The 26,187-nt window shown below is 40.4% G+C and overlaps 1 protein-coding gene across 1 annotated transcript in view; it reads right to left on the bottom strand.

Annotated features, from left to right (window-relative positions):
• Positions 1-7,437: 7,437 nt before the first annotated feature.
• Pop1 (POP1 ribonuclease P/MRP subunit) overlaps positions 7,438-26,187 on the bottom strand; it is a 139,699-nt gene continuing 120,949 nt past the window's right edge. Inside the window, exon 12 of the mRNA XM_071684918.1 lies at positions 7,438-8,787. Coding sequence (XP_071541019.1) covers positions 8,764-8,787 — 24 coding nt within the window. The 3' untranslated portion in view covers positions 7,438-8,763. The remainder of the gene's footprint in view (positions 8,788-26,187) is intronic.

The raw sequence follows: 26,187 nt of genomic DNA, 5'->3' as shown, positions 1-26,187 counted from the left end.
AAGTCAATTCCATATTCGAGGGGAAACTTGATAGTGCGCCAGAATTTACGTTCTTTTTTTCTATGGTGGATGATGTGCTTCAGGTGATTAACATTCAAGTGATATACTTCATTACGAGTGTGATGATCTAGGCAAGGTCGCGCTTAAATGTGATCTTTTTCTCCATTACAGGTAACTAAAAACATAGCCAATCTTGGGACTGACGGATGTGCTTGTGACCAGCCCACTGACTGAGGACACAGTAACGATGATACCTATCTTAATAACACACAGAACAAAAAAGTATCAACGAACAACAAAATGCAGTTGCAAGATCACCATGAGTTAGGCTGGCCGTCCCTGGAGGACCAATAAGCGCAGAGTAAAACAACGCAGACAACTATATAATAACCACCGTATTCTGCTGGTTATGAACAAGAGCTATATGTCTAAAGTGTGTTCATGGCCTTAAGATCATTTCAGTAACTAATGAAAGTGTTTTTATATCTGTCCAATGGTGATTACAACTTAAGGTTGACGTCCTCAATACCCTGGCAGACGACATGACTTAGTAAGGCTCCTGTGAACTAGTATTGCCAGTGGTCTTGTCTCACATGTAGTACATTTACTGTCGTCACGCAGCAGCGGCAGCTCTAATCACGCCTTCCACAGCTTATATATATATATATATATATATATATATATATATATATATATATATATATATAGAGAGAGAGAGAGAGAGAGAGAGAGAGAGAGAGAGAGAGAGAGAGAGAGAGAGAGAGAGAGAGATAGATATAGACAGTGTGTGTGTGTGTGTGTGTGTGTGTGACAAATGTGAGTAGGAGAGATAGGTATTCTATTTGAGAAAAGAAACCTGGACGTTCTGATTCTGAGTGAAACAAAAGCGCAACGGCAAATGAGAATAGTTTGGAAATATCTGAAGGTTGGACTAATGCTGGAGCAGTGGTGGGAATATGTGTGTAGAGAAGCGAGCGCCAGATTAACCGGATAAAACTGAAAGTTAACCGCGAGAGGTGGGTGATTATTAGTGGTTTTTGCACCTGGCCATGGGAAAAAAGATCATGAGAGGCAAGTGTTCTGGGAGCAGCTGAGTGTGTCAGCAGTTTAGATGTAAGAGACTAGGGATAAGTGATGGGTAATTTGAATGCAAAAGTGAGCAATGTGGAGGTTGAGGGTATAATTGGAGCATGGAGTATTTAGTAGCTAGTGGAGTTGTGTGAGTAGGTAGAAAGGATAGATGGTTCCAGATGAAGGTAGGTCTGGAACAGGGTGGTGACATACCGAAGGCTGTTTAACGATTTGTCACTATGGCTATTTGATTTGTTTATAGATGGGGTGGCGAGGGTCGTAATTGCTTGGATCTTGGAGAAAGTGGGTGAGTATACAGTCTGTTGGGAGAAAGGCGGCTTGGGACAGGTGAGTCAGTTGTTTGCTGATGACAAAATCGAGTGAGAAACTGCAGAAGTTGGTGCCTGAGTTTGAGAGTGTGTGAAAGAGGAAAGTTGAGAATAAAAGCAAGGTTAAGAGGTTTAGCGGCGCAGAGGAACGGGTCAGTTGGGGTGCGAGTTTGAATGGAAAAAATCTGGGGGAAGCCGAGTGTTTTCGATGCCTTGGGGTTGACATGACAGCTAATGGTACCAAGGGAGGGGAAGTGAGTCACAGGATGAGGTGAGCGAGCAAAGGATCTGGAAGCTTTGAGAAATGTGTGGAAAGAAAGGTCGCTATCTGGGAGGGCGAAATTATAGTAGACCCAATAATGGTGTACAGATACAAATCATAGGCTATAAATGAGAATGTGCGGAGTTAGGTGTGTGCTGGAAATAAAATGTTTGACATCAACAAGTGGTGTGAGGTGGTTTTATCAAGTAATAAAAGGGTAAGAGAAAAGTGTGGTAATAAGAAAAATGTTTGAAAGAGTTGAGGAGGGTGTACTGAAACAGTTTGGTTATCTGGTGAGAATGAGTGAGAGAAGTGATAACGAGGATATATTTGTCAGAAGTGGAGGGAACAAGGAGTAGGGAAGACCAAATTGGAGATGGAAGGATGGAGTGAAAAACAATTTGAAAGCTTAGGACCTAAACATGCAGAGAGTGCACTGGAACAATGTGGTTATACAGGAAGCGACGTGCCTAAATTACGCACCCATTTTCTCGACAAGTCTCTAGTGGAGGATTAAGAGCAGGAATGATAGTGCATCAACTGCCACGATCAGGATCCGAACCAATGCGCTCGACCCTAGTCGGCCCGTGAATGAGTCAGTCATAAATGACAACCGATACATCACGGAAAACCAGGTTCATTTTGGGTAAACATTGAATCTTTACTAACATAAACAAGAGATGTAGTGGATATAATAGTAAACTTTTCGCATTTTCTAACCTGCATATATAATACATTCATCTGGGCATTTTTTTTATCAGTAGACGGGTGATATATATATATATATATATATATATATATATATATATATATATATATATATATATATATATATATATATATGTGTGTGTGTGTGTGTGTGTGTGTGTGTGGAAGTCGAGAACATTATCTCGGCAAGCAAAAATGGGTATGTTTGAAGGAATAGTGGTTCCAACAATGTTGTATGGTTGCGAGGCGTGCGCTATGGATAGAGTTGTGCGCAGGAAGGTGGATGTGCTGGAAATGAGATGTTTGAGGACAATGTGTGGTGTGAGGTGGTTTGATCGAGTAAGTAATGTAAGGGTAAGAGAGATGTGTGGAAATAAAAAGAGCGTGGTTGAGAGAGCAGAAGAGGGTGTTTTGAAATGGTTTGGGCACATGGAGAGAATGAGTGAGGAAAGATTGGCCAAGAGGATATATGTGTCGGAGGTGGAGGGAACGAGAAGTGGGAGACCAAATTGGAGGTGGAAAGATGGAGTGAAAAAGATGTTGAGTGATCGGGGCCTGAACATGCAGGAGGGTGAAAGGCGGGCAAGGAATAGAGTGAATTGGATCGATGTGGTATACCGGGGTTGACGTGCTGTCAGTGGATTGAATCAGGGCATGTGAAGCATCTGGGGTAAACCATGGAAAGTTGTGTGGGGCCTGGATGTGGAAAGGGAGCTGTGGTTTCGGGCATTATTGCGTGACAGCTGGAGACTGAGTGTGAACGAATGGGGCCTTTGTTGTCTTTTCCTAGTGCTACCTCGCACACATGAGGGGGGGAGGAGGATGGTATTCCATGTGTGGCGAGGTGGCGATGGGAATGAACAGGGGCAGGCAGTGTGAATTGTGTGCATGGGTATATATGTATGTGTCTGTGTGTGTATATATATGTGTACATTGAGATGTATAGGTATGTATATTTGCGTGTGTGTGTGTGTACATTGTGTATGAGGGTGGGTTGAGCCATTTCTTTCGTCTGTTTCCTTGCGCTACCTCGCAAACGCGGGAGACAGCGACGAAGCAAAATAAATAAATAAATAATATATATATATATATATATATATATATATATATATATATATATATATATATATATATATTCTTTACGTGGGTAACTGCCCATGTAGTTAACAGGTTATAAGTAAGCCCGTGTTAACAGTCAATGGTCATTCAGCCGGAACCCGTGCTATACTTCTAAACATATAAAGCACGGTTAGTTGTAGGACGTAAAAATATAGATCAAGTTTCTACCCATCTCTCTATCGAAAAGTCTTCACAACTCTCGTCTCTCCTTTGACTGTTCTGTAATTTCACTTCTTAACTCAATGAACATACTTGGTATTACTGTAACATCCACTCTATCTGAATTCAAAACCACCCATTACAGGAATATCTAAGTCTACCTCAGGAAACTGGGGGTCCTGTTTAGATGTTGAAACTTCTCTTCTGAACAGTTACTCCATTTACACAATGGATTTCTTCATCCTTGTATGGAGTACTGCTCTCGTACTTGGTGTGGTTCTAGCTCTACATCCTTACTTGACAGAGTCGAGTCGAAAGCGGTCCGCCTTAAAACTGTCCCAGGCTAACTTCCAAATTCGGCCCATTTGCCCTAAGCCGCAATTGGTTCACTTTCCCTCTAGTATAGGTGTTACTTTGGATTTTGTTCCCGTGAGCTGGCTGCTTGTGTGCCTCCACCACTAGCTACACCACGCAATACTCGGCAAGCTGCTACGTCACATCATTGTGTGGCCATCAGAAACTCGAGGGTGGGCTGTTTTAATACCTAATTCTTTCCCTACACTTCGAAACTATGGAGCTCTCTACCTTCTCATGTCTTTCTTAATAAATATGACCAGGCACATTTTAGAGACAGGTTTTTTTACTTTCTCTAAAATTCGAAAATACTTTCCTTGTCTTCTTTTTCCGTGTCATAATTCTCTTCATATTTCAATTAAGGCCAGGCCTTAATACCCGTGATACCTGTTCTATATACAAATAAAATATGTTCTCTATAGTAAGATTTATTATTATCTGTTCCCTATAGAAAGGTATATTAAGTACCATTTTTTTTTTTTTTTTACATCATGAAATATCTGTTCTCTACCGGAAGATATATCAAGTAATACCTGTTCTCTCTAGAAAATTACATTAAGTAATATCTGTTCTCTATATTCATATCATGCTCACACTGTTGAACAATAACGTCATTACGTACGCATAATTCAGTGAATTGGAACGATGTGGTATACTTGGGTCGACGTGCTATCAGTGGCCTGAACCAGGGAATGTGAAGCATCCAGAGTAAACCGTGGAAAGGTCTGTGGGGTCAGGTTGTGGATTGGGAGATGTGGGTTCGATGCATTACACATGACAAATTACAGGCGATGCGAGCGATCGTGGCTTTTTTTCCCGTGTTCGTTGCGCTACCTTGCTAACGCTGGCAACGGCGATCAAATATAAAAAAATTATATATATATATATATATATATATATATATATATATATATATATATATATATGATCTTAAATGACAAGATTTTGTCTTATGTGGTAAAGTTGATTGTAGTTAAATGAAATTTAACACGATACTGCACATACTTATGACATAGTTTCAGAAACAAATTTTTTACATATATATAATAATGCATATTATTTTTGTAGCCATCATAGTAATGTCTAATTATATATTACCTTGAAGTTAATTTTTCAGCAGTGGGACAAAACTTAAATTCACTGAATTTTTTTATGAATGAGATTTTATTTTACTCTTATCCTTCAACTTTGCTCTTCATGAGATTAATCTAATTTGTCTTCAGAATTTTGGACTGATCATTGTTGATAAATGCCATGAACAAACTACAGCAAAGCACTTTGCACATGTTTTGTCCATTCTTGTCATTAATTCCAAACTAAGTGAAAATGCATTTTTGTGTTGTGACTTGTTATCGATCTCCTGCTCCATTAGCAATAGTTTGTAATCATATTGAACATTTCATATGTAAGCTACACATTTTTCTTGTACTTTTAAACTGGGTTTAGTAATAATTGATTTTCGGGAATATGAATGGCTGGTTTTCTGAAATTGGGGATAGGGGTGAAAGAATACTTCCCACGTATTCCCTGCGTGTCGTAGAGGCGACTAAAAGGGAAGGGAGCGGGGGGCTGGAAATCCTCCCCTCTCGTTTTTTTTTTTTTTTTTTTTATTTTCCAAAGGAAGGAACGGAGAAGGGGGCCGGGTGAGGATGTTCCCTCAAAGGCCCAGTCCTCTGTTCTTAACGCTACCTCGCTATCGCGGGAAATGGCGAAGTGTGAATTATATATATATATATATATATATATATATATATATATATATATATATATATATATATATATATATATATATATATGCAGGTAAAACCACAAGGAAACGGAAAATGCGGTGTCAACCGCTTTTATCCCCCTACCAGTACACAGTTTCATAAGTCCGGACTCGCTGACGGAATTCATCTGTTGAACTAAAAGTAAATAGTGAAATCTACGTGTGATTCTGGGCACCCAAGACATCCTGCCTGTAGAGAGACAATGTTACCCATGTTCAGTTATCCGGAGTGCTATTTTGGCCGCTCAGGTGGTAATTAAATAATTGGGAGAGAAATCGTTTCATGAATAATGAAAAGGCACTGATATTCTACGATTGGTTGTGATGCAAACTCGTGTTGTAACAAGATAACTACTGAACACGAAAGGCTAACTAACGGGATTCTGTCAGCGCCATCTACTATATCGTAAACTGTCACGTTACAAATGTTTCCTATACTACCATCTCCAGACAAATTCAACCCGAGTTCATCTCCACCTACTTTTATTACTGGATATGGCTAGTATGTAGCATCTTAGACTTCCGTTATATTCCTTTGTGTTACTGAAGTGGATATAAAACTTACGAGACTACTCATGGCAACACAAGTAACGGTCGACAAAAACAAAAGTAAATCATGTACTTTTATAGTTCAGCGTACGAACTCGCGGCCGGCCAACGGATCTCTCAAGGTTGGCTTAATGCTAAGGTCGGGGTCAGAAGTGCCACCTGTCTTACAGTACTGAGCTATGCGCCGAGCTTCACCTGCTGATTGCATAAGCATAAGCCGTTTCACAACAGGAATCGGCGAAAACTTTTATTTTACTCAATACGGCAAGACCCTTTGTAAGAATTCGTTGTTTATTGTCTGCAAGGATACTGAGTAATTGTACTGAAAAGTACTATATGTTTAATTGATTAACTGTACAGAAAAGTCCTAATTATTTAGATAGGCGAGATTCTCATGTCTGTTTCATAGTCGCTTCTCTGCTAAGTGCGTTATCTATATCGATGTAAACACAGGAAATGCAGAACTCCGTATGTGAACTGGACAAAAGATGTAATAATACAAACACACATTTGTATTTAAAAAAAATAGGCTTGTAAAGCAGGTCGATGAGATGAACAATTCTTCGAGATATAGGGATAGAACAATCAACATGTAACTAAGCAAAAAAGTTGTTAAAAAGATGTAAGGGTTGTGGATACATGGAATAAAATGACTGGAGACATGGTTAATGTGGACAGTATCCATAAATCTAAAAAGATGTTTCAAGAGAATGTTCAAAAGGCCCCACGAGTTTGTAAAACTCCCTACCGGTATATTACAAATAAGCCATGACAAATTTTTAATTACACCACCATGGGCATCCATGTTGTAGTGGTTAGCATTAATGACCATGAGTCAGCATGGGCCAGCCTGGTGTAGGATCTGAAGAGGTTCGAATCCTGGACGTACCAGTTGGCCCACACCCAACCTAGATGTTCATCCTCCCATAGGGCTGGTCGATACTCAGGTGCCTGGCTTAGGCTGGAGTGTGCATGTGTACATAACTAAGAGTAAAAACGGTACATTTAGGATAAGAGATAGGGCAGCACAAGTGCAAACTCTAACTGCAACAAACTAATCACACATAGGAAAAACTGATGAGAATGATATAAGGATATGTGAGGTACTGAATAACAAGTTCTCTTTGCCATCTGTCTGCACATTTTTTTTTAATACAATTGTGATAGAGACCAACAAACCTATGGTCCCTTCTCCCTGGCATCATGGGGTACTAAGAATCTCAGGATTTCCGCCTGACGTTACTGCCAATGAGTCGCAGGGCTGAGACAGTAGTGGTACCGGCCCTCCCAAGATCTTTCCCTCTCTGACAGACTTGCCTCCTTTTCTAATCACTATAACAACATTCATATCCAACTATAACCTACACTCACAAAGCCAGTTCAAAGGTGGTGTCTGCTTATTCCAACATCAACATACCTGTTGCAAACCAGGGAACCTCGAGAACTTAAACTTTGATGTTATCTGGCTCAAGGCCTGTCAGCCAACTACCACACCTTTCCAAATGTTTTGCATACTGCTCACCTTATTCTACAAATTTTATATCCTTCTTTGACTCTCTAACTCCTTCCACAAACTGAGATCCTTTGATTATGGGATTTCAACTTCACATTAGGGAATGGTTGAATTTCTCCCCTACAGAATGGATAAAAGCCCTCAGATTATCCATTCTTGATAATCTATAGCAAATTATAATCCACCCCATCATTATTCCTCAACACTGTCACCAATCTCCTAATACTTTGGCTCTGTTTTTCACCTCTAATCCTTTACACTGTAAATACAAAATCTCTCCCCCAATCAGTTCATTTAACTTCGTTTCATAAATGTATCTATCTTACTGGGACTTCCTCCTACAGCAGCCCCTTCTAAAGGCAAATAAATATTGGCACTTCAACAAAGCTGACTGGAATAACTTATGAAAATACTTTTCTGACTTTCCTTGGATAAGTTAGTCTTAAGTGATGATTCTGTCCCTGCAAAACACATAGCAGAGATTATTGTAGTGGCAATAGAAACATTTATCTCCTCTTCCTCAAAGACAACCTCTTCTTCCAATCCATGTTTCAACAATTACTGTTCTGAGGCCATTCAGGCAAGGGATCAGGCATATTGGTCTTGAAGAAACTCTCCTTCCTCTGACTCCCATTCAGGCATTTATCACTGCCCTTAATCATTGCAAGTACATTATCCGTGAGAGAGCGTTTCTTTATTGGAAGAAAATGTAATAACCTCTCTTCGTTATCCAATGACAGGTCTTTCTAGTCTTCACCTCTACCTTTCCTTCACTTTTTCATTATGATGTTAGTATAGCTGTCTTTTCCATAGACAAAGCAAGTCTCTTTGGTTACCATTTCTCTGCTGTCTCTACCTTGGATGACTTTAACATTTCTTCAACCCCCGATGCTCCTCTCATTGATCCTATGCCCCTTACCGTAATCTCTCTTCAAACAGTGAAAAGTGCTTCTCTCTGTGGACAGAAGCAAAAATTATGATCTTGACATCTTTTACCATGTAACGAAACAGTATGCCCCTCAACTTACACCTGTGCTTGCTTATCTGTTGTGTTTTTCTTTAATTACCAGATCTTTTCCTTCTTGGAAACATGCATTGGTACATCCCATCTCGAAAAAGAGTGACCTGTATAACCTGTCTAACTATAACTTTTTGAAAGAACATAGATCAAAAGAAATGCAGGAAATGTCAAGGAAAGGTGTTCACGTAGCAAGAGTGTGGCATAAGAAGGAAATGAAAGTAACACTACAGTCAACAAAGTGCAAAGAGCCAAATACAGAGAATTGGTTGGCTTTGCAACAAGTAGGAGTGAGCTAAAGGATAGATAGATTGGAAAAAGAAGCTAAACAAGTAATGCTGAATGGTAAAATGTTAAAACAGCAGGGAAGGGAGAGAAATGGAAAGTGAACATGGAGTTCAGTAAACAATGTCTGGAATGAAATACAGAAAAAAACAACTTTAAATGAGGTAACAGATGAAAGAACGAAGAAGGAAGTGTTACATGCAAAGGTTATGAGGGAAATGTTACTGAACTGAAATCATTATATGGTAATGCTAAAGTTGCAGTTTATGAAAGCTTTTTAAATTAAAAATCTTCTCTGTGGGTGAATACTGTAAGCAGTCTAACTTCACACCAATCCTACTAGCCCCTCTTTCTCATTTACTTTCTCTTCCCTTTCTTTGTGGATTAAGAGCGTTAGGATCATTCTCATAAAGAGGAATTTTGTGGAGTTAGGAATGATTACTACAAATATGCACCATCAAATAGAGGGAGAAAGGCCTTCGGAGGGACATGAGTTTATTCCCAAGACAGCACCTTTGCAATACTTTCCTCATGTAGGTATTTTGTGGATATACCTGTCAAAGATGTGTTAGCTGTGGGTGAATCCTGTAAGCAGTCTAACTTCACACCAATCCTATCAGCCCATCTACTTTCTCATTTACTTTCTCTTCCCTTTCTTTGTGGATTAAGAGTGTTAGGATCATTCTCATAAAGAGGATTTTTGTGGAGTTAGGAATGATTACTACAAATATGGACCACCATATAGAAGGAGAAAGGCCTTAGGAGGGACACGAGTTTATTCCCAAGACAGCACCCTTTGCAATACTTTTCTCATGTAGGTATTTTGTAGATATACCTGTCGAAGATGTGTTACCTTGCTTCACACCAGCAACAAGCTGATTGGTATATCATGGCTTACTTTAGGTCTAAACCCCAACTCTATCCCACTTGACTTTGGTTTTCTTTTGAACCCCTATCTTTAACTTGTTACCATCTATCAAAAAGTAGGGATGTTTTGACTCTCCACTGAATCCAATTGATTTTGTACAGGGAATCTTAATTCTTCCACAACAAAATCCAGTTTTAAAGGGAAGCATTTTTTTGAAGAGATACTAAGAGAAGAAAAGGGTTTCTCTTTGAAATTTTTTGAATACTTAAAACAGACATCATTGGGAAGAATCCACAGAGAAGTTTACTTCAAGCTGAATTAACAATTACAGTTGCCTGCCCCCTACTCTCATTACATAGGTGAAAAGACAGGGTAAACGCTTCTGAGGCCAGACCAGAGATACCATAGCGCTGTCTCAAAGCCTGACAATAGCAGACTGAGCTAGTTTCTGACAGAGAATCAACTGATTTTGATAAGCCTGAATTAATGTTTTCTAAAAGCATGGCTGAACTGGTAATATCTCTATGAATCTTCCTGATCCAACATTCTACCTATCTTAGATTACTGGAAATGGGTTCCAGTTTGTGGCATAAGAGGAAAATCCTCAGAGGGAAATGCTGGTTTACATAAGGAATAATAAACTTTTTGAGTCTGGCTTTCTTGAGAGACTTGCCACAATTTTTTTCCCAACAGACAGATAATAACCAAAATCCTCCCTTAGGTTTGGCAAATTTAGAACATGATCACCTGGGCCAAACCACTCAGAGAAGAGAGTAGGTTACAAGCTAGTCAAAATAGTCATTATTTTGAAACATTAATTCAGATTATGAGTTCCTGCTATTATCTTAGTAATTTGAACAGTTGTTTAACTGTAAAGATCACTTATTTACTGCTTTTTGTTACTTAGATTATTCTTCTCCTACAATGAAGGGGAAAGTCTGTTTCAATTTGTAGAGATGGCATCTAAGTCCTTCAGATGCCTTCAGTCCCTCTTCCTCCAATGGGACCATTTTCCCTTCCTTGAACAACCTCCATTCATTACACAACCAACTGATTAAGAACAGAGGATGCACTCATATCCACTTTAACCCTCGATTTGTGGCTTGAAGAGTTGACCCAGCTGGATAGAAGGAACTGGGCTCAAAGGTCTCCCATGATCCTCTTGTTCCATTAGATTGATATATCTGCCTTCATGAGAAACCAATTACTGCTCTTTACAGAACATTTCAATTGATTTAGTCATTGTTGTGCCTATCACAGTACCTTGGTTTTGAAGCACTCAAAAGATAAGATCAGAAGCCAAGTACAGTATTTACTCCTTCCAATGGAGATTGGTTCCAGTGAAGGTATAGCAGATTCAGTGACCCAAAAGCCACAAGTTCTTACAAGTAAAGAGTAAGTGAATACTGATTTAAAAGTCTACAAATGAACATCAAGGACTTTATCACTATCTCGCTCACCAAACAGTATTCCATAAACTTTCAAAAGGTAGTTAGGGACTAACTTAAGGTGATGTGGCCCTACCAACTGCATACTTTGCACCTTTGGAGAGTCAAGCATTACAAATCTGTAGTGCAAGGGTACGAGACTAAAATTAAAGGAATGTTCATCAGAAGGGGAAAAATAAACTTCCAAGGTGGAAAAAAAAAAATCATTACAACAAAAATAAACAAGAAAGCACTCACAACATCTTAAGTGCATGCAGGGAACTGTCGCAAACTGACCAATATGGCTAACCTATCTAGGAAATATAATCAGCATTAAGAAATAGCCTCTCAAAATGGTTAGTAAAAGTACATATTCAAACACAAGTTAGACAGACGAGGCAAGGTGCCTGAAAAGGATCCGATACACATATTACGGCACTTTGTTGACTTAACACCACCACACTCCTAGCAGTGACAATGAGCATCACAATTTACCTCATAAGAAATACTTTGAAATAAAATTGCTTCTCGAAATGTAGAGGAAGAGATGTAAGTTTTCCAAATCTAAAGAATAAATATCTGGCATGAAGGTAATGAAACTTGAAGAAATAGAAGTACTGTAGTGTGATGATAGAAGTAAATTAAATCTATCCCTGGGGATAGGGGAGAAAGAATACTTCCCACGTATTCCCTGCGTGTCGTAGAAGGCGACTAAAAGGGAAGGGAGCGGGGGGCTGGAAATCCTCTCCTCTCGATTTTTTTAATTTTCCAAAAATAGGAACCGAGAGGGGGGCCAGGTGAGGATATTCCCTCAAAGGTCTAGTCCTCTGTTCTTAATGCTACCTTGCTAATGCAAGCAATGGTGAATAGTATGAAAGAAGTAAATTAAATGAAGTTCCTCCCTGTACTGTGATTGTCCAGGAATCCTTATTACCAGAGGGTCTGTGGAATGGAAGTTGCTCACAAAAGTATTATTATTATACTTTGTCGCTGTCTCCCGCGTTTACGAGGTAGCGCAAGGAAACAGACGAAAGAAATGGCCCAACCCCCCCCCCATACACATGTATATACCTACGTCCACACACGTAAATATACATACCTACACAAAATCTTTATACCTCACATACCTACACAATCTTTTTGGATATACATAAAAAAGGAGAGAACAGTAGTAGAAATGAAAGACTAAGAAATGAAGTGCCAAAATACAGCTGAATACAAGAAATTAACAGGATTGTTAATTACCTTGGCTGCAGTGCAAACAGATTTTGACCCCTTAGCACTGCTAAAAGTGCCACCCTGGTGGCAGATCCACAGACTAACAACTAACGGTGCCAGATTCAAACTGTGCCAGATTAGAGAGGTACAACCTGCACAATGTTGTAGAAACCAGAAAGGGATCTTGAGGTTGCATAACTTTCTGGTTGAAAGGAAATCATAGAATTTTTTCCTCTATTTCTGTGAACTATTCTGGTTAACTAAAAATTCTAATTAGCTGAATTCCAAGGCATGTTTTCCAGTTGATGTGCTAAACTTTCCTGCTTATGTTTTGTATCCAGTTGAATCACCCAACCATTAGTAGCCTACAGAAGTGTTTTCCATCACCAGAGGCACAGAAAAATACTCTGCTATCCTTAGTACCCATACAACCACCATTATAAGAGCATGGCCATGTACATCAGTGACCTCTTGGGAAATATATCTATGAAATGTTTAAGATGATGAGGAAAGTGAAGAGTACTAACATGAAAAATATGAAGTAATAAGTAACTTACTAGGTGATTTTAGCAAGAAGGCCTACTAGGGAAGCACCTCCACTGAACTCACATTCGTGAAAGAAATCATATTACAACCACACCTAACTTTCTCTTTAAGTAATCCTGGGGTACTGGAGGACTATCATAACAGATGATAAGAAAAGAGGTAAAATACTTAAAAAAAAAAAAGTATCCAACTTTATCTGCACATATGTCAGCTACTCAGTACACTCACACAAATGTAATATTTCTAATTAAGTCCATGTTATTCACTGCCAACACTTTCAGTGTATTACATCAGAGTGGAGTGTCCAGTATAAAGAAAAATCCTTAAATACTCCTCCATACTTGTCAGCCAATCTCCTTCACCCTAAATGTTAGTTTGAAAGATGTAATATTCATATATTCATGTTATTTACCATGAATACTGTCCCTGCATATGAAATTAGAGTACATTTGGAAAATATTCCCAACAGAAACAAAGAAATGTCATCTCCACCTGTTCCTGTCATATCAGTAGCAGTCAAACACATCTTTTATACTCTTCCTGGGTGCTCCCTTATCAATGAACCAGGCCAAGACAAAGGAAATATAACATTCAGTGCATTTTCCATTACTTCTGAATGCGATTCCATCATTTCATATTTGTTTTACACTGTTTGATGAAACTTCTGGACTATGCCTGCCATTCAAGTGTTAAATGAGGGTTTACTGCATTTTGCATCAAAAAGTAAAATAAAAGCAAGTTACTCCTTTATCTTACACAAAACTTCAGCAAGGCTCTTTTTGTCATTTTCTTTTTCATTTAAATGGAAAAATATAAATCCAACATGTTCCCTCCCTTTCCCTTTCAATTACTTGTCTACACTCTTGTGTGCGAGTTTGCAATGATCCTAGCTGAATAAAAATTGCAACACATTCTTAATACTCATCCCAATCTCTATATTTGAGTTTCACTGTTAAGAATCTTTGTTACAGCTCCTGTTTCTAACTATCAATTCAACTTCTTATTCCAGTAATCATTCTAAAAGCACCCTCAAAATACTTGCACCAGATGGTGGTTTGACTATGTCCATCTGAAATCTAGCTTATTTGTAACTATCCATCACTCCCCACTTCATCAGCTAAATATCGTAAACTAACACAATCTATGCATGAATCATGCATGTCAACATTATCAAACCAAAAGAAGGGTATTTTCCTACTTGTTCACATGTCCTGTGTAGCAGGGTCACAACAGAAATAGATGAAGAATGGTCACATTCTCTCACACCCAATCTCTACCTGTCAAGCATAATGCATGAAATCCAAGGCCTTCCTATCCACAGCCAAGACCTATGGACTTGTCTATGGTTTCCCTTGACCACTTTGCATGCCTTGGTTCAGCCTACTGAGGGCATGTTGACCCCCATATGCCATCCCACTCAAATTTGTTATTTCATGCATGCCTCACATATCTTTAGGCCCCAGTTGCTCAAAGTATCTTCAACTCCATCCCTACATCTTCTTGTTCTCTCCACTTTTGATGTATATACTCTGTTAGTCAGCCTCTCCTCACATATCTAAACCATTTCAGCACATCCTCTTCATACGGGCCTTGATCACTCAAAGTATCTTCCACTCTATCCTTCCACCTAGTTTTGCTTTATCTCTCATCACTCCATCCATATATATGTTAAAAAGCCACAATGACATCATACAGCCCTGCCTCACACTCTCATGTATACCAATTCTTTTGCTCAACTCTTCATCCACTCTTACACATGCATCTGCTACACTACAGAAGACTTTCACGCCATACAACAATTGTCCTATCCCATATATACTTAACACATTCCATGAAGCATTCCACTCAACTTTGTTATACACTTTCTCCAGATCCATAAAAGCTGCATACAACTTCTTATCTTTCGCTAGATATTTTTCCAAAGTCATTTTCACCACAAACATCTGATCCACATGTCCCCTATCTTTACTCAAACCCCCTTGCTTCTCACTTATTCTGCATTCAGTCACTTCCATCACTTTACCAAACAACACTCTTGCCTACACTTTTCCCAGTTTACTTAATATAATCATTCCCTATAATTGCTATATGCATCCTTAGCACCTTTTCCTTTGAATAAAGGAACAAGAATAGCTTTCAGCCAATCCTCAGGAACAACCTTCTGTTTCCATGCTATATTTCATAAATGCATCTAGTTTATCACACCCTCTCCTTCATACTTCAGCATTTCAGCTATATTCCAATCCACTCCAGGTGCCTTTCCTACCTTCAGCCTTATTATTGCCCCTTTTTACTTCCCTTCTTTCTATAGGCCCTTGCACTTGTATCCTCTTCCCTCCATCCTTAATACCCATGCATGTAACAACTGCTGCCTCACACTCCCCCACATTCACCAGTTCTTCAAAATATTCTTTCCATCTTCCTTTCACTAACTCCTTTTGATTAAGCAACTCATGCTCCTTACTTTTCTCATGAGCATTTCCACCTTTCTTTTTTCACCTCCTTCCAATGCAACTTTGTATTTTCCCTAAGCTTTTCATTAAAAAATCCCTCCAAAATTTTCATCTACTCTTAACATTCTGCTTACACATCTTATATTCTCCCTTTCTCCTTTGCTGAAATTACACAGGTGCATTCCTTACGAGCAATCTACCATATGCTTTCTTCTTTTCTTCCACAACATTTCTAATTTCACTCATCCACCATGCATATCCCTTTTTATTCCTTCATCTCACAAACTTATATACAACTACTAATTCTGCAAACTTTACAGTCTTTCTCTCAACACCTTAACACCTCATTCACACATACACACCTTTACATTTACTGCGCTTCCACCTAAACCTTTAACCACCCTCCTATCATACTCCTATTGGCATTCTTTCTGATTCATCTTCTCACTTGCCAATCCTTTTGCCCCTCCATTCTTCCTTGCACCATAACTCTATTTCTCCCTGACCCTCTACCCCTCAAGAACTGCAAAATGGTCAGTCTCCAAACGATCCTCTCAAAACTCTAGTAGCTAGTGCTGCCTTTCTCAACCTTTCATCCATGGCCACATATCAATTACACTTTTTTCTTTTCTTAGGTGAGATACCATGGGCAGCTGAGGCCCTAATCAAGGCCATCCCAATAACACACACACACACACGTCTGATCACTATCTTGTGGAGACGAAGGTGAAGATTTGTAAAGGTTTTCAGAAAAGGAGAATGTTGGGGAGAAGAGAGTGGTGAGAGTAAGTGAGCTTGAAAAGAAGACTTGTGTGAGGAAGTACCAGGAGAGATTGAGTGCAGAATGGCAAAAGGTGAGAGCAAATGACGTAAGGGGAGTTGGGGAGGAATGGGATGGAGATTAGAAAGGGTTGAGAATGGTGGGATGAAGAAGTAAGATTGCTAGTGAAAGACAAGAGAGGTGTTTGGACGATTTTTGAAAGGAAGCAGTGCAAATGAGAGGGAGATGCATAAAAGAAGACAGTAGGAGGTTATGAGAAAGGTGCAAGAGGTGAAAAAAAGGGCAAATGAGAGTTGGGGTGAGAGAGTATCATTTAATCTTTGGAATGAGGCACATAAAGTGCATAAGAAAAGAGAACAAATGGGAACATCAGTGAAGGGGACTAATGTGGAGGTAATAACAAGTAATGATGAAGTCAGAAGAAGATGGAGTGAATGTTTTGAAGGATTGTTGAATGTCTGATGATAGAGTGGCAGATATAGGGCGATTTGTGCAATATGAGAGGGTCAGAGAGAATGGTTCGGTGAACAGAGAAAAGGTAGTGAAAGCTTTGCGGAAAATGAAAGCCAACAAGGCGGCGGGTTTGGATAGTACTGCAGTGGAATATATAAAAAAAAGGGGGTGACTGTGTTGTTTATTGGTTGGTAAGGATATTCTGTGCATGTATGGATCATGGTGAAGTGCCTGAGGATTGGCAGAATGCATGCATAGTGCCACTGTACAAAGGCAAATGGGAGAAAGGTGAGTGTTCAAATTACGCAGGCATAAGTGTGTTGGGTATTCCTGAGAAATTACATGGGAGGGTATTGATTGAGGGGGTGAAGGCATGTACAGAGCATCAGATTGGGGAAGAGCAGTGTGGTTTCAGAAGTGGTAGAGGATGTGTGGATAAGGTGTTTGCTTTGAAGAATGTATGTGAGAAATACTTAGAAAAAGAGAATGGATTTGAATGTAGTAGCATTTATGGATCTGGAGAAGGCATATGACAGGGTGGATAGAGATATGCTTTGTGGAAAGTTTCAGAGTATATGGTGTGAGATGTAAGTTGCTAGAAGCAGTGAAAAGTTTTTACCAAGGATGTACATGTAGGAAGAGAGGAAAGTGACTGGTTCGCAGTGAATGTTGGTTTGCAGCAGGGGTGCGTGATGTCTCCATGGTTGTTTAATTTGTTTATGGATGGGGTGGTTAGGGAGGTTGATGCAAGAGTTTTGGAGAAAGGGGCAAGTATGCAGGGGATGAGAGGGCTAGGGAAGTGAGTCAGTTGTTGTTCGCTGATGATACAGTGCTGGTGGCTGATTCATGTGAGAAACTGCAGAAGTTGGTGACTGAGCTTGGTAAAGTGTGTGATAGAAGAAAGTTGAGAGTAAACGTGAATAAGAGCAAGGTTATTAGGTAAAGTAATATTGAGGGACAAGTTAATTGGGTGGTAAATTTGAATGGAGAAAAACTGGAGGAAGTGAAGTGTTTCAGATATCTGTGAGTGAACTTAGCAGCAGATGTAACCATGGAAGCAGAAGTGAGTCACGGGGTGGGGGAGGATCGAAGGTTCTGGGAGCATTGAAGAATGTGTGGAAGGTGAGAATGTTATCTCAGAGAGCAAAAATGGGGATGTTTGAAGGAATAGTGGTTCCAGCAATGTTATATGGATGTGAGGCATGGGCTATAGATAAGGTTGTGTGGAGGAGGGTGGATGTGTTGGAAATGAAATGTTTGAGGACAATATGTGATGTGACGTGGATTGATCGAGTAAGTAATGAAAAAGTAAGAGAGATGTGTGGTAATAAAAAGAGTGTCGTTGAAAGAGCAGAAGAGGGTGTGTTGGCATGGTTTAGACACATGGAGAGAATGAGCGAGGAAAGATTGACAAAGAGGATATATGTGTCAGAGGTGGGGGGAAGAAGAAGTGGGAAACCAAACTGGAGGTCGAAGGATATAGAGAAAAAGAATATGAGTGATCGGGACCTGAACATACAGGAGGGTGAAAGGCGTGCAAGGAATAAAGAGAATTGGAACAATATGGTATACCGGGGTCAACGTGCTGTCATTGGGGTGTCTAAATGTGTGTGGATGTAACCAGGATGAGACAAAAGGAGAGATAAGTGGTATGTTTGAGGAAAGAAACCTCGATGTTTTGGCTCTGAGTGAAAGAAGCTCAAGGGTAAAGGGGAAGATTAGTTTGGGAATGTCTTGGGAGTAAAGTCAGGGGTTAATGAAAGGACAAGAAGGGAAGGAGTAGCACTACTCCTGAAACAGGAGTGGTGGGAGTTTGTGATAGAAAGTAAGAAAGTAAACTCTAGATTGGTAAGAGAAAAACTGAAAGTGGATGGAGAGAGATGGGTGATTATTGGTGCATATGCACCTGGGCATGAGAAGAAAGATCATGAGAGGCAAGTGTTTTGGGAGCAGCTGAATGAGTGTGTTAGTAGTTTTGATGCACGAGACCGGGTTATAGTGATGGGTGATTTGAATGCAAAGGTGAGTAGTGTGGCAGTTGAAGGAATAATTGGTGTACATGGGGTGTTCACAGTTGTAAAAAGGAAATGGTGAAGAGCTTGTAGATTTATGTGCTGAAAAAAGGACTGGTGATTGGGAATACATGGTTTAAAAGAGAGATACACATAAGTATACGTAAGTAGAAGAGATGGCCAGAGGGCGCTATTGGATTACATGTTAATTGATAGGTGCGTGAAAGAGAGACTTTTGGATGTTAATGTGCTGAGAGGTGTAACTGGAGGGATGTCTGATCATTATCTTGTGGGGGCGAAGGTGAAGATTTGTAGAGGTTTTCAGAAAAGAAGAGAGAATGTTGGGATGAAAAGAGTGGTGAGAGTAAGTGAGCTTGGGAAGGAGACTTGAGTGAGGAAGTACCAGGAGAGACTGGGTAAAGAATGGAAAAAGGTGAGAACAAAGGACGTAAGGGGAGTGGGGGAAGAATGGGATGTATTTAGGAAAGCAGTGATGGCTTGCGCAAAAGATGCTTGTGGCATGAGAAGCGTGGGAGGTGGCCAGATTAGAAAGGGTAGTGAGTGGTGGGATGAAGAAGTAAGATTATTAGTGAAAGAGAAAAGAGAGGCATTTGGATGATATTTGGAAGGAAATAATGCAAACGACTGGGAGATGTATAAAAGAAAGAGAAAGGCCCAAGAGGCGAAAAAGTGGGCAAATGAGCGTTAGGGTGAGAGAGTATCATTAAATTTTAGGGAGAATAAAAAGATGAGTTGGAAGGAGGTAAATAAATTGCATAAGACAAGGGAACAAATGGGAACATCAGTGAAGTGGGCTAATGGGGAGGTGATAACAAGTAGTGGTGATGTGAGAAGGAGATGGCGGGAGTATTTTGAAGGTTTGTTGAATGTGTTTGACGAAAGAGTGGCAGATATAGTATGTCTTGGTCGAGGTGGTGTGCAGAGTGAGAGGGTTAGAGAGAATGATTTGGTAAACAGAAAAGAGGTAGTAACAGCTTTGCGGAATATGAAAGCTGGCAAGGCAGCGGGTTTGGATGGTATTGCAGTGGAGTTTATTAAAAAAAAAAAAAAAAGGGGATGACTGTACTGTTGACTGGTTGTTAAGGTTTTTTAATGTATGTATGACTCATGGTGAGGTGCCTGAGGACTGGTGAAATGCTTGCACAGTGCCATTGTACAAAGGCAAAGGGGATAAAAGTGAGTGCTCAAATTACAGAGGTATAAGTTTGTTGACTATTCCTGGGAAATTATATGGGAGGGTATTGATTGACAGGGTGAAGGCATGTACAGAGCATCAGTTGGGGAAGAGCAGTGTGGTTTCAGAAGTGGTAGAGGATGTGTGGATCAGGTGTTCGCTTTGAAAAATTATGTGAAAAATTCTTAGAAAAGCAAATAGATTTGTATGTAACATTTATGGATCTGGAGAAGGTATATGATAGAGTTGATAGAGATGCTCTGTGGAAGGTATTAAGATTTTATGGTGTGGGAGGTAGGTTGTTAGAAGCAGTGAAAAGTTTTTATCGAGGATGTAAGGCATGTGTACGTATAGGAAGAGAGGAAAAAGATTGGTTCCCAGTGAATGTTGGTTTGCGGCAGGGGTGCGTGTTGTCTCCATGGTTATTCAATTTGATTATTGATGGGGTTGTTAGGTTGGTGAATGCAAGAGTTTTGGAAAGAGGGGCAAGTATGCAGTCTGTTGTGGATGAGAAAGCTTGGGGAAGTGAGTCAGTTGTTCGCTGATGATACAGCACTGGTGGCTGATTCGGGTGAGAAACTGCAGAAGCTGGTGACTGAGTTTGGTAAATTGTGTGAAAGAAGAAAGCTGAGAGTAAATGTGAATAAGAGTAAGGTTATTACATACAGTAGGGTTGAGGGACAAGTCAATTGGGAGGTAAGTTTGAATGGAGAAAAACTGGAGGAAGTGAAGTGTTTTAGATATCTGGGAGTGGATTTGGCAACGGATGGAACCATGGAAGCAGAAGTAGATCATAGGGTGGGGGAGGAGGCGAATGTTTTGGGAGCATTGAAAAATGTGTGGAAGTCGAGAACGTTATCTCGGAAAGCAAAAATGGGTATGTTTGAAGGAATAGTGGTTCAAACAATTAACGTTATATGGTTGCGAGGCGTGGGCTATAGATGGAGTTGTATGGAGGAGGGTGGATGTGCTGGAAATGAGATGTTTCAGGACAATATGTGGTGTGAGGTGGTTTGATCAAGTAAGCAATGAAAGGGTAAGAGAAATGTGTAGTATTAAAAAGAGTGTGGTTCAGAGAACAGAAGAGGGTGTTTTGAAATGGTTTGGTCACATGGAGAGAATGAGTGAGGAAAGATTGACAAAGAGGATATATGTGTCAGAGGTGGAGGGAATGAGGAGAAGTGGGAGATCAAATTGGAGGTGGAAATATGGGGTGAAAAAGATTTTGAGTGGTTGGGGCCTAAACATGCAGGAGGGTGAAAGGTGTGCAAAGAATAGAGTGAATTGGAACGATGTGGTATCCCAGGGTCGATGTGCTATCAATGGATTGAACCAGGGCATGTGAAGTGTCTGGGGTAAACCATGGAAAGTTTTGTGGGGCCTGGAAGAGGAAAGGGAGCTGTGATTTCGGTGCATTATACATGACAGCTACAGACTGAGTGTGAACAAATGTGGCCTTAGTTGTCTTTTCCTAGCGCTACCCCACACACATGCGGGGGGAGGGGGTTTTCATTTCATATGTGGCGGGGTGGCGACGGGAATTAATAAGGGTAGACAGTATGAATTATGTACATGTGTATATATGTATATGTCTGTGTGTGTACATATATGTATACGTTGAGATGTATAGGTATGTATATGTGCGTGTGTGGACGTGTATGTATACCCATGTGTATGTGGGTGGCTTGGGCCATTCTTTCGTCTGTTTCCTTGTGCTACCTCGATGACGTGGGAGACAGCGGCAAAGTTTAATAGAATAGAATATATGGGGAGGTGATAACAAGTAGTGGTGATGTGAGAAGGAGATGGAGTGAGTATTTTGAAGGTTTGCTGAATGTGTTTGATGATAGAGTGGCAGATATAGGGTGTTTTGGTTGAGGTGGTGTACAAAGTGAGAGGGTTAGGGAGAATGATTGGGTAAACAGAGAAGAAGTAGTAAAAGCTTTGCGGAAGATGAAAGCCGGCAAGACAGATGGTTTCAATGGTATTGCAGTGGAATAAATCAAAAAAGGGGGTGACTGTATTGTTGACTGGTTGGTAAGGTTTTTTAACGTATGTATGACTCATGGTGAGGTGCCTTAAGATTGGCGGAATGTTTGCATAGTGCCATTGTGCAAGGGCAAAGGGAATAAAAGTGAGTGCTCAAATTACAGAGGTATAAGTTTGTTGAGTACTCCTGGGAAATTATATGGGAGGGTATTGATTGAGAGGGTGAAGGCATGTACAGAGCATCAGACTGGGGAAGAGTAGTGTGGTTTCAGAAGTGGTAGAGGATGTGTGGATCAGGTGTTTGCTTTGAAGAATGTATGTGAGAAATACTTAGAAAAGCAAATGGATTTGTATGTAGCATTTATGGATCTGGAGAAGGCATATGACATAGTTAATAGAGATGCTCTGTGGAAGGTATTAAGAATATATGGTGTTGGTAGGCAAGTTGTTAGAAGCAGTGAAAAGTTTTAATGGAGGATGTAAGGCATGTGTTTGTGTAGGAAGAGAGGAAAGTGATTGGTTCTCAGTGAATGTTGGTTTGCGGCAGGGGTGTGTGATGTCTCCATGGTTGTTTGATTTGTTTATGGATGGGGTAGTTACGAAGGTGAATGCGAGGGTTTTGGAAAGGGGCAAGTATGCAGTCTGTTGTGGATGAGAGAGCTTGGGAAGTGAGTCAGTTGTTGCTCACTGATGATAGAGTGCTGGTGGCTCATTCGGAAGAGAAACTACAGAAGGTGGTGACTGAGTTTGGTAAAGTGTGTGAAAGAAGAAAGCTGAGAGTAAATATGAATAAGAGCAAGGTTATTAGCTACAGTAGGGTTGAGGAATAAGTCAACTGGGAGGTAAGTTTGAATAGAGAAAAACTGGAGGAAGTGAAGTGTTTTAGATATCTGGGAGTGGATTTGGCAGCGGATGTAATCATGGAAGCGGGAGTGAATCATAGGGTGGGGGAGGGGGCGAAAGTTGTAAGTGCGTTGAAGAATGTGTGGGTCGAGAACGTTATCTTGGAAGGCAAAAATGGGTATGTTTGAAGGAATAGTGGTTCCAATAATGATGTATGGTTGCAAGGCAAGGCCTATAGATAGAGTTGTGCGGAGGAGGGTAGATGTGCTGGAAATGAGATGTTTGAGGACAATATGTGGTGTGAGGTGGTTTGATTAAGTAATGAAAGGGTATGAGATGTGTGGTAATAAAAAGATTGTGGCTGAGAGAGCAGAAGAGGGTGTTTTGAAATGGTTTGGTCACATGGAGAGAATGAGTGAGGAAAGATTGACAAAGAGGATATATGTGTCAGAGGTGGAGGGAACGAGAAGTGGGAGACCAAATTGGAGGTGGAAAGATGGAGTGAAAAAGATTTTGAGTGATCAGGGCCTGAACATGCAGGAGGGTGAAAGGCGTGCAAAGAATAGAGGGAATTGGAACGATGTGGTATACCGAGGTCGACGTGCTGTCAATGGATTGAACCAGGGTATGTGAAGCTCCTGGGGTAAACCATGGAAAGTTCTGTGGGGCCTGGATGTGGAAAGGGAACTGTGGTTTCGGTGCATTATACATGACAGCTGGAGACTGAGTGTTAATGAATGTGGCCTTTGTTGTCTTTTCCTAGCGCTACCTCACGCACATGCGGGGGGAGGGGGTTATTATTTCATATGTGGCGGGGTGGCAATGGGAATGAATAGGAGGAGACAGTATGAATTATGTTTATTTATCTATTTATTTTGCTTTGTTGCTGTCTCCCGCGTTAGCGAGGTAGTGCAAGGAAACAGACGAAAGAAATGGCCCGACCCACCCACATGCACATGTATATACATACATGTCCACACACGCACATATACATACCTATACATCTCAATGTATACATATATATACACACACAGACATATACATATATACACATGTACATAATTCATAGTCTGCCTTTATTCACTCCCATCGCCACCCCCCCACACATGTAATAACAACCCCGTCCCCCCCCATGTGCGCGAGGTAGCGCTAGGAAAAGACAATAAAGGCCACATTCGCTCACACTTAGTCTCTAGCTGTCATGTAATAATGCACCGAAACCACAGCTCCCTTTCCACATCCAGGCCCCACAGAACTTTCCATGGTTTACCCCAATGCTTCACATGCTCTGGTTCAATCCATTGACAGCACGTCGACCCCGGTATACCACATCATTCCAATTCACTCTACTCTTGCATGCCTTTCACCCTCCTGCATGTTCAGGCACCGAGCACTCAAAATCTTTTTCACTCCATCTTTCCACCTCCAATTTGGTCTCCCACTTCTCATTCCCTCCACCTCTGACATATATATCCTCTTTGTCAATCTTTCCTCACTCATTCTCTCCTTGTGACCAAACCATTTCAAAACACCCTCTTCTGCTCTCTCAACCACACTCTTTTTATTAACAAACATATCTCTTACCCTATTATTACTTACTCGATCAAACCATCTCACACCACATACTGTCCTCTAACATCTCATTTCCAGCACATCCACCCTCCTCCGCACAACTCTATCTACAGCCCACGCCTAACAACCATACAACATTGTTGGAAACACTATTCCTTCAAACATACCTATTTTTGCTTTCCGAGATGATGTTCTCGACTTCCACACATTTTTCAACGCTCCCAGAACTTTCACCCCCTCCCCCACCCTATGATTCACTTCTGCTTCCATGATTCCATCCGCTGCCAAATCCACTCCTAGATATCTAAAACACTTCACTTCCTCCAGTTTTTCTCCATTCAAACTTACCTCCCAATTGACTTGTCCATCAACCCTACTGTATCTAATAACCTTGCTCTTATTCACATTTACTCAACTTTCTTCTTTCACACACTTTACCAAACTCAGTCACCAGCTTCAGCAGTTTCTCACATGAATCAGCCACCAGCGCTGTATCAGCAAACAACTGACTTGCTTCCCAAGCTTTCTCATCCACAACAGACTGCATACTTGCCCCTCTTTCCAAAACTCTTCCATTCACCTCCCTAACAACCCCATCCATAAACAAATTAAACAACCATTGAGACATTACACACCCCTGCCACAAACCTACACTCACTGAGAACCAATCACTTTCCTTTCTTCCTACACATACACATGCCTTACATCCTCAGTAAAAACTTTTCACTGTTTCTAACAACTTGCCTCCCACACCATATGTTCTTAATACTTTTCATAGAGCATCTCTATCAACTCTTTCATATGCTTTCTCCAGATCCATAAATGCTACATACAAATCCATTTGCTTTTCTAAGTATTTCTCACATACATTCTTCAAAGCAAACACCTGATCCACACATCCTCTACCACTTCTGAAACCACACTGCTCTTCCCCACTCTGATGCTCTGTACATGCCTTCACCCTCTCAGTCAAAACCCTCCCATATAATTTACCAGTAATACTCAACAAACTTATACCTCTGTAATTTGAGTATTCACTTTTATCCCCTTTGCCTTTGTACAATGGCACTAAGCAAGCATTCCGCTAATCATAAGGCACCTCACCATGAGTCATACATACATTAAAAAACCTTACCAACCAGTCAACAATACAGTCACCCCCTTTTTAGTAAATTCTACTACAATACCATCCAAATCCGCTGCCTTGCCAGCTTTCATCTTCCGCAAAGCTTTTGCTACCTCTTCTCTGTTTACTAAAAAATTTTCCCTAACCCTCTCACTTTGCACACCACCTCGACCAAAACACCCTATATGTGCCACTCTTATCATCAAACACATTCAACAAACCTTCAAAAAACTCACTTCATCTCTTTCTCACATCACCCATTAGCCCCCTTCACTGAAGTTCCCGTTTGTTCCCTCGTCTTATGCACTTTATTTACCTCCTTCCAAAACATCTTTTTATTCTCCCTAAAAGCTAATGATACTCTCTCACCCCAACTCTCACTTGCCCTCTTTTTCACCTCTTGCACCTTTCTCTTGACCTTCTGCCTCTTTCTTTTATACATCTCCCACTCATTTGCATTATTTCCTTCCAAAAATCATCCAAATGCCTCTCTCTTCTCTTTCACTAATAATCTTACTTCCTCATCCCACCACTCACTACCCTTTCTAATCTGCCCACCTCCCACGTTT

The sequence above is a fragment of the Panulirus ornatus genome, chromosome 1 (genome assembly GCF_036320965.1).
Source record: "Panulirus ornatus isolate Po-2019 chromosome 1, ASM3632096v1, whole genome shotgun sequence".
Taxonomy (NCBI): Eukaryota; Metazoa; Arthropoda; class Malacostraca; order Decapoda; family Palinuridae; genus Panulirus; species Panulirus ornatus.
The sequence above is the reverse complement of the archived record's forward strand: the minus strand, read 5'-3'. Positions and strand labels throughout refer to the sequence as shown.